Raw genomic sequence first — 14,922 nt, forward strand, 5'->3', positions numbered from 1 at the left:
GCAAACAAATATCGGCACAAGATAAATCCATCTTTGGACGAATATCTCAGTCGTTGATTACAAACTTGATGTCTTCATCAACAATGTTCAAATAACTTACAAGCTTGAAGAATCTTTAAGCATTTTTGAACCTTGAGCATCACATAAGTTTAAATATCTATATTTAGTCATACACTCATTTGAAAATCTTCACATCTCACCATGTTGTTTTTCTACTTACAAATTACTTAAATATGTATATTAAATCTACAAATACAACTCATAAATAAGTTCCTCTCGATCTTTTAGACAATTACATATCTTGCATTATAATTTAACAAAAAGTTCAACATTCTAACATTTTCACAAAAAATAAAAAGCGAACAAAGAAAGATGAAGACCAAAACGAAACAAAATTATAACTTATATCTTTCATCTATTACACATAATATCAGAACATAACATAAGTAGAGGATAACAAGATTATCAAAAGGAACTAAAAAAAAAGGGGTGTAAAAGAGAAGGGAAAAAAACATTATCAAAAGAGTGAAAGAGAGCAACTTTTTGAAGTCTCTTTGACTCTCCATCTTCCCTCTAGTATTGGAGGAAGCACTTATCTTATCATATAATATAATTCATTCATTCATACATACATATATAAAGGGAAAAAATAGTTAAAAAAGGGTGACCCCTTAGATTTTGGACTCAAAAAAGGGTACTTTATTTTAGTGACATCATGTACGTATCTTCTCCTTTTTCAACATCTTCGAAGGGACGGTCAAATTTGCAAGGATCCACCTCTTGCAGAAGCTGAACCACCTCTCCCATGGCGGGTCGAAGCACTGGATTCTTGTAAGTACAGCGAATGGCGATTCTCAGAGCCTTAATTATGTCATCCCTGAACAACCCTTTTAATTTCTTGTCAAGAATCTCTAGAACACCTTCTTTTGTGTCCACTTTGTTCGAAACCCAGAACACAATGTTCTTGTTTTCTCCGTACTCTGTTTCAATCGGCTTCTTCCCTGTAATCAACTCCATTAACACTACTCCAAAGCTATACACATCGCACTTGGTTGTTGCCTTTGATGAATATGCATATTCTGTGAGTTTATAACATATTGTGAGAAATAACAATGAAATCGATAATGGGGTTTTCTGAAATTTGGATTGGAATCGATTTATGAAACTTACCGGGGGCTAAATAGCCGTATGTCCCTGCGATTACAGAGTTGGTTGAATCTTTAGTTCCTTGTAGAACTTTGGCGATGCCGAAATCTGCTACTTTGGGTTGGTAATTTGCGTCTAATAGAATGTTTGTGGTTTTGATATCTCTGTGGATTACCGGCGGCGAGAGGTCGTGATGGAGATAAGCGAGGCCTTGGGCGATCCCCACCGCGATGCGGTGGCGCGTGGGCCAATCAAGATGAATCCACCCTTTATGAAGGGCGTCCCACAGATTGCCGTTTGGCATGTATTCGTAAACCAGAAGGCTGCAATTTAGACCTGAAAAGTAGCTGTAGAGTTTCACGATGTTCTTGTGTCTTATTGTTCCTAGGGTTTCGACCTCTGTTTTCAATTCTTTGTCGAAGAGATGTTTCGCTCTTCGATTCCATAGCCTCTTAACGGCGACGATTTCTCCATTTCCGAGCTCGATTTTGTACACTGTTCCTGATCCACCGTGGCCCACAATGTTCTTTTCCACTATGGCTTCGAGAATCCTGCTTTGATCGAAGCTCTGCAAATGGAAGAATGAAGAAGACAGGGTTTCTTCGTTTTGGGTCCTTGATGTTTTTCTGGTTGTGATTCGACGTTTTAGAAACAAGACGGCGCCGGTGAAGAAGATTAGCAATGGAATGACGATTCCCCAGATGAAATTTAGACGTTTTTTAAAGGAGAAATGTGAACAAATGGGGAATTTCTGATCAGGTGAAATGAAATACGCCGGTGGAACACATAGATTTGGGTTGCCGGAAAAGCTGTCTGCTAATCCTTGTTTGATCAAAGACGGAGGAATTGGACCCGAAAGTTGATTGTTCGAAAAATTCAAAGAGCTTGGGAACAATTCACTCAAACTTTCTGGGATTTTCCCGGATAAATGATTGTTCGATAGATCGAGAACGTTGAGAGATTTTAAAGAAGTGAATGAAGTGGGGATTGAAGAATCCAATTGGTTTCCTTGTAACATCACCTGATTTAGTTTCGTCAGATTGCCAATCTCCGATGGCACTGGACCGGAGAGAAGATTGTTGCTGAGGTCAAGCTTCACTAGATTGGCTGCTCCTGAAATCTCTGGTGGTATAACTCCAGAAATCCTGTTTCCTTGTAAGAACAACTCTGACAAGTTTCTTGCCCGTGAGATAGAATTTGAAATGGAACCAGTGAGATCATTATGAGCAACATCGATAATTGAAACATGGGGGAGACCCAAAACTCCTTCAGGAATTGTTCCCATCAACTGATTGAAACTAATCCTAAACCTTAAAAGTGATATGCATTCAGCAAAACTTGCTGGTATTTCTCCAGAAAGCCTATTTTGCAGTACCAGAAAGTATAGTAATTTCCCTCCTCTGCATATATCCAATGGCAATGGCCCCGACAGGTGATTTTCCGACAAGTCAAGGACAACCATTGGTGAGAGCTTCCCCAACTTTTGTGGAATCTGTCCAGTAAGAAAATTGTCATAAAGTGATAGCATAGTGAGTGTTGTTGAGTTGGCTAATACACTTGGGATCTCTCCTGTGAGGCTATTGTTGTAAATCTGTAGAACTTTAAGCTTTGGGAGTTTACAAATGGATTCTGGAAGCTCTCCTGTCAAAAGGTTCACTGATATGTCCATGTCGACAAGCTCTGTTAAATTTCCAATCTCCTCTGGTATGTTTCCTGTGAGTTCATTGTAATAAAGTTCAAGTCCTTGCAAATTCTTCAGCAAGGAGATTTCTCTTGGAATCTCACCCTTGAGAAAGTTCCCACTTAGTTCAAGATCAACAAGAGATGTCATGTTCCCTATCGATCGCGGGATTTCACCATCTAACATACAGGTTGTCAATACCATAGATTTCAGCTTCGTCAGGCTAGAGATCTTCTCAGGCAACTTCCATAAGTTGAGGTTGTAGTTCTCATTGAAATTCAGCACCTCAAGATTAACAAGGTCGAAAACCGACATGGGAAAATCACCAGTAAAGGAATTGTAAGATAGGTCGAGTACACGCAGTTGTTTCATTTGCGATAAATCTGGGATAGTTCCATTGAGATACAAAGAGCTCATGTTAAGTTCTTCAATGAGAGAGCAGTTGGTGATTCCTGAAGGAAAACGTCCGTAAAAACCAGTACCAGCAAGACGAAGAACTCTCAGCTCTGGCAGGTAAGAACATACATCTTCCGGAAAGCTACCAGAGAGAGGCTGGCCAGTGATATCAATCTCGACGACATGACCTCGGTCATTGCACCGGATTCCAGTGAAGTTGCAGAAGGATTTGCCTCCTGAAAGTTCCCAATCAGACAGGAACTCTCCTGAGGCAGTCTTTTGCATGAGATAGAAGAACTGAGATTGGTTGGTAGTAGCAGTAGTAAGAGTTTGAGAAGAAGAGATGAAGAAAGTAGTGAAGAACAAAAGAAGAAAGAAAGTTGAGAGAAAAGCCATGATTGATACAAGGTAGAGACTTGAGATGATTATGATGATGAGAAGTGAAGGAGGCAAGGCAAGATAGGAGAATATAAATGGGGATTCAAAATGGTGCAGCAGCCGTACAGTAACAAAGCCTTGATAATGAAAAAGAATGGTGACAAGAAAATTTAAATAAAAAAGAAAAGGTTCTTGCAAGTGTACTGAGAGAATGGGAGAAAGAAAGAAAGAAAGAAAGAAAGAAAGGGTGGAAAAAAGTAGAAAGAGAGAGAAAGAGAGGTCAGGGGTAGAGATACATAGCTTTGTATAAAGAAACTTTTTGTTTATACTCCACTATATGTTGTTGCGGAGAATATAACATCTTGAAATGAAAAACTTTAGACTTAAAAAGAGAAAAAGAAAGGGGGGAAAAAAAGAAAAAAGAAGAGAAAGATTTGAACAAACTACTTGAGATTCACCCCTGGTTTTTATTTCAAAGGCGGTTGCTGAACTGAAAGTAGAAGCTGAGGTAGCTTGAAATGAGTTCAAGTACAAAGACGGGTATGTTGTCTAAAATCATACTTTGTTTTGTTGTTTTACCTCAAAATCCATTTCTAACAGCATTAATGGTCTAATTAATCACTTTGCATAAGTTCATCATCCTTTGCCCTCTCCACTACCCTATATTGGACCTTCAAATCATGCCTTTCCCCACTTCCATTTACATTTTCATTCCCCCAAATCTATCCATATCTTTTATAGCATTTCAATATTTGGTTGGATAAAATACCGAAATTGGATCGACCTAGTAGTGATCACTAAGGACCATTAGTATAATAAAAAGAGTTCAGAAGGAATGAGTTCAATCCATAGTGATTGATTACTTAAGATTTAACATCCTATAATTTTATGATTATTTTGTTTGTTGAGTTAGGATGTTACTTATTATTATTATTTTTTTTTAAAGGTGTAAATTCCCACTATCATTTTTTATCCGTCAAAGGTCACTAATGGTAGCTTTGTGGAACACAGGTTTCAGTAACTTTTATCTTTCAGTTCTTCTACCTTCTAAAATCATAAGCTCATTGGTTGTAACTTTCAGTGGGATATTTGAGTTTAATATTTTACTTGCTTTCAAATCATCAACTGATTGTAGTATTCTTTTTAAAAAAATAGTTTGTTAATCATTATTAACAGCCCATATTTTTCTTTCTAGGCTTTTGTGGGTCATGGATCCACAATTTTCAACTATAGCAGCCCATTTTCATTTGAGTCAAAACCATCCAAATTTCTGTTGCTGTTCCATGGTTTTATATATGACAGAAAAATTACTTAGATGAAACAAATGTCAATGAAGGAACAACCCCATTTTATTCAGTATTATAACACAGTTACTTCAGTTGATATTCCTTTGCATATAGACTATTATTCTTTAGAAACATTCCAAAATTGTTTAAAATGATTTCTAAAGTGCCTTTGGATTAAACTTCTAATAGGATGACTCTTCTAGTTAGGATATTATAATTTGGATCGAAAGATTTGAAGTTTAAATCATTAGTTTTATATATTGTTGAAACCAATGTTTTAAAATGCAAGGTGCACTTCTCCTAATTACCTCGAGGCTGAGAGACGACAAAAAAACATCGCCCGAGTTAAGCAAGGCGCACCTTAATAAAATGATAAATAAACTATAATAGAGTGTTTAATTTTCAAAATAAAAAAAAATATCAATAAGAGCTATTTAATATTTAAATAAAAATTAACATTCATATAATTACAAAAAAAGCATATGTAATTTAGACCCCCCAAAAAAAAAAGTTCTAAAGAGTGAGCTTATGCACTTTCTCCAAAAAAAAAAAAAAAAAAAGAGTGGGGTGAGCCTATGCAATTAAAAGGAATAATTTTATAATGCTTTGTACGGTAAATTTTCACTTTTTTCTACTTTTCCTCTTCTCATTCTTCATTTTTTTTCTTCCTAATCTTCTGACTCTTCCTATATAAGCAATTTTCTTCTAGTGACTCTTCTGTTTCACATTTTACAAAAAGGAAAAAAAAAACTCGAATTGAAATTTTGTTTCCCGGATAAACGCATAAGCTCACTTATTTTATGGTTTAAATCATATTTTGGTCTTTAAACTTTGAATCTAATTCTATTTTAGTCTTTGAACTTCAAAAAAACGTCTATTTTAGTTCCGAAGTTTTAAAAAGTACTTAATTTGGTTAACTATTTAACAGAAAGTTGTTTGTGGTTTACATTTTCTATGACTAGGTTGCCAAATAAGTTAGTCATCCTAAAAAATCTAGGGTTTACAAAAGTTTTATAGAAACCTTACGTTATTCCTTGTGAATTTGCTAAATATATAAATGAGTTTTGAAAATCTAATTGTTATCCAGAATACAATGGTGGTCAAGAATGCGTAAAAAATAAATTGGTTTAGTAATTATACTATTTTTCTATTATGATTTTTGTAACAAGCTTTGGCATGTTGCAATCTATACATGTGTACATATCAATGTTAAGTATTCCTTCAATTATGCCATCTATACATGTGTACATATCAATGTTAAGTATTCCTTCAATTCAATGGAAATCCTGTTTTAATATGATATCATTAACTTTTTTACTTCACATTTTATCTGTTTAGGTTTTTGGATTCTCCATAGATTTTGACGAGCCTTTGATTACAGTTCCGATGGAGACTTTGATTTTCATTTTGCCTGAACTAATATCAATTTTATCGTCATCTTTGTCTCAGACTTCAACTTCTGCTTTAACTGATTGCAATGTTTCATTTTTTTTAGTTGTCGTCGTCGTCAATGCACTTCTGAAGTAACTCCCAAGGAAGGAGAAGACCCTGAAACCATGGAGAGAAGAAGTTTGGTATTCAATCTTTTTTGTTAGAGGTTGTTTTTGAAAGTTTAGAGATCAAAATAGAATAAGATTAGAATTCAAAGATAAAAATAAGATTTAAACCTATTTTTATTTCTGGACATAACGAGATTTGGCCTAGTGGCTCAAAACTCACCACATACACAGAGTCACACATACAATTCAAGAACTCTTTAAAATCACAAGTACCAAATATTTCAAATATCAGATTCAACTTAAAACTAAAGTTCCATTTTTGTGGTGATTTATATTGTTCTTGTTCTCTGTGAATCTCTCTGGATGCCCCATCGTCTGATTCGTAATTGAAACTCTGTCGCCGCTGCTACAAGCCTTAGCGTTTGATCAGTCCTCAGAATCTCCATAACCCCTTTCATTGTCGACCCTCGAAGCAAATCGGCACCATCGAAAACTCCCAACATCCCAATTTTGAGCTCCTCAATTGCATTCTCCATTTCGCAAATCTCTCCATCCACCAATCTCCCTGCTCGTCGTGCCAGCCCCACAATTGGCGGCGCCGCCACCGTCTCTTGTAGGCTAGCCATTGCCTCAGTCAAATCCCTCTCCTTCCGCTTGACGTCGGCCTTCAGCTCCTCCAATGACGCTGCTTGCGCAGGCGTCAAATCCTTCACCGCTCCATCTACCAATCGGAACACAATCGAGGGCTTAAACCCAGAAATCCAAAGCAGAGTCCTCTCGTAAGAAGTAAGCCAAGGCGCTGAAAACACCCTGAAGACATCCTCGCCGGCGGCCTTGGAAATTTCCTCGTGGTAAAGCTGGTAATGGGCTAAAACTTGGTTGATTAGACCCAATTGGCGCTCCTCCTTGTTATCGCTGATTTGCACAACGTGGAGAAGCTGCTCGAGAAATCCCCGTTGGGTTGCCAGCCAGGCCTCGTAAAAATCCCCAAAATTTTCAATCACGGAAACAGAGTGGGCTATTGGCCTAGATGGGTTGGACATGATTTAACTCACGGCGACGTTACGCCACTCTGAGACGGCCAATCCTCAGAGGGGGTGGTGAGGGGAAGTAGGAGAGGAGGTTATTTATAGAAAGTCGGGGGATTGGTGTTGTTGCCGCTAACCTTAGTTTCCTTGAAAGGAAGAGAATCGATTACTTCGTTGGTAAGAGTGCAGAGGTGCGGCGGTGGCAGAGGATTATAGGAGGAAAATAGTTAAAGAGAGCGAAAAGAAAACAGAGTCGCCGTGTCGGTACAGCAATGTCGGTAGCCGTAGAAGAAATGAGAGACACGTTTCTCTACTTAACTCGCCGGAAACAAATTCTTGTGATTCTGTTCTAAATATTCATGTACCTCTCCGCTTTTATACTACTTATTTAAGCTGCGTGATCGAGTTTTTTTCTTTTAACAAATGTTGTTCCAAAGATTGATAATACAAATTCACGTGAATTGGGTCCAGATCTACTTTGGTTATCATGAGAGTTATATTCATTTTTCTATAATAATTAATTTAATTTTCAATTTTCTTATATTGTTCTTCTTTTTTTTTTTCTCCATACTTTTGAATTTCAATCTATTTCAAATTCGATAAATAACAAAATTTATTTGAAATTTAAATTTTTAGGTAAAATTACAAAAGTCACTCTTAAAATATGATAATAATCACAAATATACTCTCTAAAGGTAAAAATTGAGTTGAAACTTTTATAAATGTTAAAATTGAATCTTCAAACTTACATAATTGTAGAAATTGTAACAATTCTATAAATTTGAAAGTTCAATTTCTAAAATTATGGTAACTTTAAGTTTGAGAGTCAATTTTTACCATTATAATTTTGAGTATGTAATTGTAACTACCATCCTATTTCATGGGTGGTTTTTAATTTAATAATACAATTTTAATTTATGTGAAAAAATATTTATAAGTTTTTGGAAGTTGGGTGAGGAAAATAGTTATTTTAATTGAATATAAAATGTATTACAAGAATAAATAAAATAAACATGTATAAACAAATATATAAATTTTGTGATTTTTATCATCTCAGCAAAAAAAAAAAAATTGTTTTATTTTAATAAGATTATTTGATTATCTTCTTGATTTCGAGCATTAATATGAACAAAAATATTATTATTATTTTTCTTTGTGATCACTTGGTTAAAAAAATGTATTTTCATATTTGAGGTTTGGATTTCGATTATTTGATTATCGTCCTAATTTTGTAATAATTTTTCTTAAATTTTGTGATAATTATTTCTTAGCTTTTTTTCTTAAAATTTAACTGATGATTTGATTATCTTCTTAATAACAAACTTTGACTTAAACCAAGATTTTTTTTTTTAAAATTTCGTGATAATTTTTTTTGAAATTTTTTTATTGAATATTTTAATTATCCTCAATTTTATATTAAACCAAAATAATTGTTTTTATTTTTAAAATTTTGTGATAATAATCTCTTAATTAGTTTTTTTTAATAATTTTTTCAAACATTGGTTTAGGCCAAAAAAAAAATATATCGGGATGATATTTTCTTATTTCAAAAAAAGTGTTTGATGATTTGTTAGCCTCCTCATTCTAAATTTTAAATTAAACCAATTTTTTTTGTTTACCGTGGATTGGATGATTTAATTATCCGTTTCATTTTAAAATTTAATCAAGTATTATTATTTTTTACATTATAATCTTACATATATTAAGTTTTTCTAATTGACTTCATCATTTGATTATATTTTTTAATTTCAGACTTTAATTAAAATAATATTATTGATTTCTATTTCTGTATAAAATTTCATAATGCTTCTTTCTTGGTTGAAAAACAAAATTTGTCTATTCTCCTAATTTCAGTTTTTTTTTTTAAATTTTAATTTCAACAAAAATATAATTTTTTCTATGTAAACAAAAACCTAAAATCTTAATCTCTTTTGCTTTACAATGATTCTTCTTCTTGAGTTTAAACTTTATTTTAAATTTTCTTCTTGACTTTAAACTTTATTTCAAATTTATATGAATTGGTGTGCACTTTCAACAAATTTAAACAAAGAAAAAAAAAAGTATGTAAAAAAAGTAAAAATTATTATAAATCGTTAAACTCACTTATGTGCATTTACAAAAATTAAAACGTGAAAAAAACTACAAAAGCATTAAAATAATCACTATCTTCTTTGTCACTTTGTCGACCTATAAATTGTTTGAATTTTGAAAATTTTCTTGTACTTCAAAAGCAAGGTCTTTTCTCCACTCTCAAATCATAATTTCATTTTATTTTGTTTAAAAATGTTTTTCCTTTATTTAATGTGAAGTAGAGATTATCAGATATAAAGTGTGATTTTTTTAAAAAAAACCGTTAATAAGAGATTAAAGGATAAAATGTGGTTTGTTTTAATTTTATTTTTACTATTATTTAACATACATATTAAAGGATAAAATATATTTAAAGCATAGATTATTAAAAATAAAATGTGATTTTTCTAAAAAAAAAATATTATTCGTGAATTAGAAATTAGAGAATAAAATGTGATTTTTATATTTCTTTTTTCTTTATTTAATGTGAAGTAGATATTAGAGATAAAATGAGATTTTTTTAATGATTTAAATGTGAAATTACATAAAATATCTCAATGACTAATAACTAAAAGAGGCAAAAGAGGAAATCAAATATTTCTCTCCCATAATCTCTTTCCGATAGTATAGAGAATAAAAAATGTAAAGTAAGATTTATATGTTACTTTTAAATGGTCTAACATAACTTTAATGCTCATTGAATGCAAAATGTATTTATAACAAAGGAATGAGAAGATTTGTTAGAAAAAATAGTAGAAACTTTTATTTCTAAAGATGATTGAATTTTAATATTTTGATTTGTATGCAAAATTCATATATTAATTATATAATTTCGATTATATTTGGGTATAAGAAAAAAAATATATACTCACAAATTTTCTAGACACTTTTTAAAATTTTTGATTAATTCATAAACATAATAATTAAATCTTAAGAACAAAACCTTCCACAAACTAACACATATATATAATTACCACAAATTAGTTATTTTACAGACATTTATTATTTTAAAATCTCGTATATATAATATTCATATCCGTGATACAATATATCCCGATTCAAACAAAAATTTCATTTGAGATGCATATAACTTGTTGGAAATCAATTAAGTAGTTAGTGTAAACTTAATAATTATTATACCAGTGAAATTAATTTTTCCGTATTTTTTCATATTGAATTATTTATTTAGAGTACGATTTCATCCATTATAATGTGATTTGCACTCATTCTAATTTAAATAATATAAATCAATGTGCTAAGAAGAAATATAATTGAAAAGTGCAAAATGAAATAGAAATAGAAGAAAATTCAAGGTTGATGGTATTTATTTATTATAGGGTGGAAGATGAAATCCCAAACTTTAACATTGATAAAACATGTTTATATCAATTGAGTTAGATTCGTAGAATATATAATATCCTTTTAAAATATATATATATATATAAGTCTTACCAGAAAACCATTTTGTTTTACAAATTATACTTGTTTTCCTTACAACTTTTTTTAACGTTTTTCCTAACTAAACATTACTTGTTTTCCTTACAACTTTTTTTAACGTTTTTCCTAACTAAACATTTAAATTATTAATCAAATTCTAAAACTAGAATATGATATTGATTTTTATTTTTATAAATTTGGCTTGATTTTAGAAAAAATAAAATAAATAATCAATGATAGAAAACTTTTGGAGTGAAATAAAAGATAAATAGAGATGAGCTATACTCAAAGTCAAGAATATCAACACAAGGTATAGATAGGGATGGGGAAAAATTGTGTATTGTTTTAAGGTAATGAACGGTAATTGTTTATGCAACGGAGTGTTTTAGGGACAGACATGGGAAGGAGCATCATGGATTAGTTAGTTTTGAACGGCAGTCCAATTTGGCAGGTCCACGGTGTGGATTAAAGTCCACGTGGCAGTGTGCATTGACATGTGACTAATTAGTATAAGCATTCTCAGTATCTGTTCCATCATCCTTCATATTCCTGATACAACGTAGTTTTCATGATTTTTTTTTTTTTTTAAAATACAATTGGTTTATTTTATTACATAAAAAAATAAAATTGATTTATTTTATTACATAAAATGATAATGAAATAAATATATAAATAAAATAATATCTNTTACATAAAATGATAATGAAATAAATATATAAATAAAATAATATCTGATATTGAGTGAACGATGATCTGGAGCCTGTAACTAGGTGTGTATATTGGTCGATTAGTGAGATTTTGGGAGAAAATCGGCACAGAAAATTGACAAAAAAATGCATGAATTCCGACCAACAATTGGTCAGTTTGTCGGATTTTTTCTTTTGTTACAAGCAAAGCCAAAGTAAATGAAAATGAATGATGAATTGACGAAGTGTTATTGTTTGGTTAACATAATTTACAACTTTTTTTAAATTTAAATCATTTTTTTTAATGAAAATTTAAATCAATCATGTAGTGGGCTTGAAATTTAGGCTAAAATAAAAAAGAAATAATAAATCAATACCATGGCTTTGGGCTTGGGTTGATGGTACTGGGCTTACTTTTATACTTATTGTTTAGAAAAGAATATTTATATATATCGGTCGGTAAGTCGGTTTTCCAAAAATTTTTATATTAAAACCAAAAACCAACTGACCGAGTCCTAGCCCCAACAGATTAACCTCAATTCGGCCGATTTCAATTAGTGGGATTATTTTTCGTTGCCTTTATGCTCGCCCCTACCTATAACTAGACTTGTGGTGCTATGATGTTAAATTTTTTATAAGTCCATACTTGTAGTAGTATCAATCACCCCGCCATTTCCAAAACTTGTGTATTAGTAGCCATAAAATAACCAAAAAGTGATTCAAATAACATATAACTACGAGGTTTTAGGACATACATCCAATAATCTCTCACTTACACTAAAGACGGTGAGACATGTATCCTAGGGCATACTCTATACCCAACACAACATTCCACTTAGGGGTGCTCATGGGTTGGGTTGAATTACTTTTTAGACCCAATCCAATTGTTCGGGTTGTAAATTTCTTCAATCTAAATAACCCTCATTAAAAAATGAACCCAACCCAACCCAATCATGAAACATTTGGGTTGGATTCATTTGGGTTACTCAGGTCATTTATTTAAATTTTTCTTTTAGAAAAGGAAGTAAAATGTTAATACGTAAAAATTCGATTTAACTATGTTCATATATAAGTTAAGATTAACAACTCAATTTTAATTTATATAATGTATAATCTTTTTTCAAAGTGCAAAAAAAAAAAAAAACACTATTTTTAAGAGTTATTGAAGAATAAATTATCCAAAAAACTTATAAAATTAAAGAAAACTAAAATAAATATAGTATATCTAATTGTACATAAGCACAAAAAAAATAAAATTTAAAGTTAATAATAAGTTTGGGTTGGTTTAGGTTATTTTAGGTGACCCATGAACCAATCCAACCCATAAAATTTTCATTTATTTGAACTCAACCCAACCCAAAAGAGTTCATAACCCAATCCAAACTGAATGGATTGGGTTGGGTTATGTTGGGTTGGTTCGTTTTTTCGGGTCATCAGGTTTTTTGAACATCTCTAATTCCACTAGTTGAGGCACTAAAAGAAATGCCCAACTACATGAATTTTTAAAAAACATCCTGCCCAAGAAGCACAAGTTGCCAGAGTATGAAATGGTTGCACTAACTGAGTGCTGCAATGCTTTGGTTAGTAGCAAGATTCCCCTAAAGCTAAAAAACCTGGGAAGTTTCACCATCCCGTGTTCTATTGGAGGACAAAGTCTATGCAGAGCATTGTGTATTCTGAAGCAAGCATTAATTTGATGTTGTATTTAGTGTTCGTGCAATTAGGGATTGGAGAAGTAAAGCCGACGACTGTAACTCTACAGTTAGTCGACAAATCCACTACTAAGCCAATAGGGAAGATTGAAGATGTTTTAGTAAAGGTTGATAAGCTTGTGTTCCTTTAATTTTGGATTGTGAAGCAAATAGAGAAGTATCAATAATTCTACGATGACCATTTTTAGTGACAAGAAGAATTTTAATTGTTGTACAGAAAGGATAGTTGACCATGCGGTTCAATGATCAAAAGATTATATTTAACTTGTTAAATGAATTAAAACTTCTTGGTGTGTTCTTTTGTTAAAGCTATTGATGCTTTATTTTCAAATATGTAGAATTTTTTACTTGACAAAGATTGAGAAGAAGGACCAGAAGAACCGGAAGAAACAATAGAACAAGTTGCTATGATAATAGAAGAAGCAAACTTAGCGACAGAGCAAGAAATGTCAATGCCACTTAAGCCATTGATAATTGAACCTCCAGAGCACGAATTGAAGCCATTGCCGATGCATTTAAAATATCTGTATCTAGATCAATATAACATATTGTCGATAATCATTGTTGCTGAATTGACTGAACAAAACGAGAACTTGTTGCTGAAAATCCTAGGAAGGCATAAGCAAGCGATTGGTTGGACCATCACTAACATTATGGGAATTAGCTCTGTTGATAGCTCTAAAAAAGAGCTATTATTGCTAACTTAATTCGGGCTCGTTATTGAATTTTACGTGTTTATTTTCCTATTTTGTAGGTACCGAGCAATCAAGAGTCATTTAATAAAGAACGAAGTTAATTTGAAGCATTTTGGAGTTGATTTGAACATTTGGGCTTCAAAGGAGTTGAAATTACCAAGATGTCATCAAGTTCCATCGAGTATAATTAGCCATCGAGTATCATCGAGTACCATCATGTAAAAGAGCTATCGAGTATTATCAAGTAAAATGCTGCTGAGTAAACGAGCGTCGAGTATTGAGTCATCGAGCATCGAGTAGCGAGTTTCTAACAGTATGCTCAGCATTGCAACACTGTCCCGAGCGTCACGACGCCCCGATTATTCAACAACGCCACCGTTGCAATGTTTCCTTGACGCTCGTGGCCTTTCTTGTCGAGCATTGTGTTGGAAATGTCCTAGAATTTGCAGTTCGTAAATTTTGTGTTAAACATTCTATTTATCAAGAAAATATTATTGAGTGTCTTATTCAATAAAGTTTTTGATTTTGCATTCTATTATGAAATCCAATAAACATATCCATGACTATAGTATGAATACTAACTTTATGTGGTGACATAAAAAGGATCAAGTTAATAGTATATAGCCTAAATGGTCTATAAGTATTTGGATGAAATTGGGTATCTCATCCTGGTAACACTATTGGATGTGACCCATTTTGTATAGATAATACAAATGATGTGATCCACAGATCATTTATGTAGAGACATGTGAGTGGGAGCATTCTATGCAATGAGTTTGTATATAGATTGGACCACGAAATAGTCACTTTTTTCTTTCTAACGACCGTACACTATTAACACTGACTATTTCATACTTATGTAACCTAGGATAACTCGATCTTAATCCTGAGATAGCTATGAACTTCTA

The 14,922-nt window shown here is 32.3% G+C and overlaps 2 protein-coding genes across 2 annotated transcripts; both read right to left on the reverse strand.

The window, feature by feature from the left end:
• Positions 1–579: 579 nt before the first annotated feature.
• On the reverse strand, positions 580–4,486 carry LOC120075334 (receptor protein-tyrosine kinase CEPR1-like). Its single transcript, XM_039028632.1, has 2 exons — positions 1,171–4,486; positions 580–1,079 (listed from the first exon to the last, which is right to left on the reverse strand). Exons 1-2 carry the CDS (start codon positions 3,617–3,619, stop codon positions 700–702), a joined length of 2,829 nt encoding a protein of 942 aa, XP_038884560.1. The 5' UTR covers positions 3,620–4,486; the 3' UTR covers positions 580–699.
• A 2,042-nt stretch (positions 4,487–6,528) lies between these two features.
• Positions 6,529–7,880, reverse strand: LOC120075335 (protein ZW2-like). Its single transcript, XM_039028633.1, has one exon. The coding sequence runs from the start codon at positions 7,427–7,429 to the stop codon at positions 6,716–6,718; it is 714 nt and encodes a 237-aa protein (XP_038884561.1). The 5' UTR covers positions 7,430–7,880; the 3' UTR covers positions 6,529–6,715.
• Between the last annotated feature and the right edge of the window lie 7,042 nt (positions 7,881–14,922).

This window comes from Benincasa hispida, chromosome 4, assembly GCF_009727055.1.
Source record: "Benincasa hispida cultivar B227 chromosome 4, ASM972705v1, whole genome shotgun sequence".
In the NCBI taxonomy this organism is placed as follows: domain Eukaryota; kingdom Viridiplantae; phylum Streptophyta; class Magnoliopsida; order Cucurbitales; family Cucurbitaceae; genus Benincasa; species Benincasa hispida.

Bases quoted from the DNA above. Each gene is read 5' to 3' on its own strand.
- LOC120075335 (XM_039028633.1), bottom strand. From the start codon at position 7,429: ATGTCCAACCCATCTAGGCCAATAGCCCACTCTGTTTCCGTGATTGAA.
- LOC120075334 (XM_039028632.1), bottom strand. From the start codon at position 3,619: ATGGCTTTTCTCTCAACTTTCTTTCTTCTTTTGTTCTTCACTACTTTC. The intron at 1,080-1,170 runs GTAAGTTTCATA...ATAAACTCACAG, and splicing joins ATACGGCTATTTAGCCCCCG to AATATGCATATTCATCAAAG.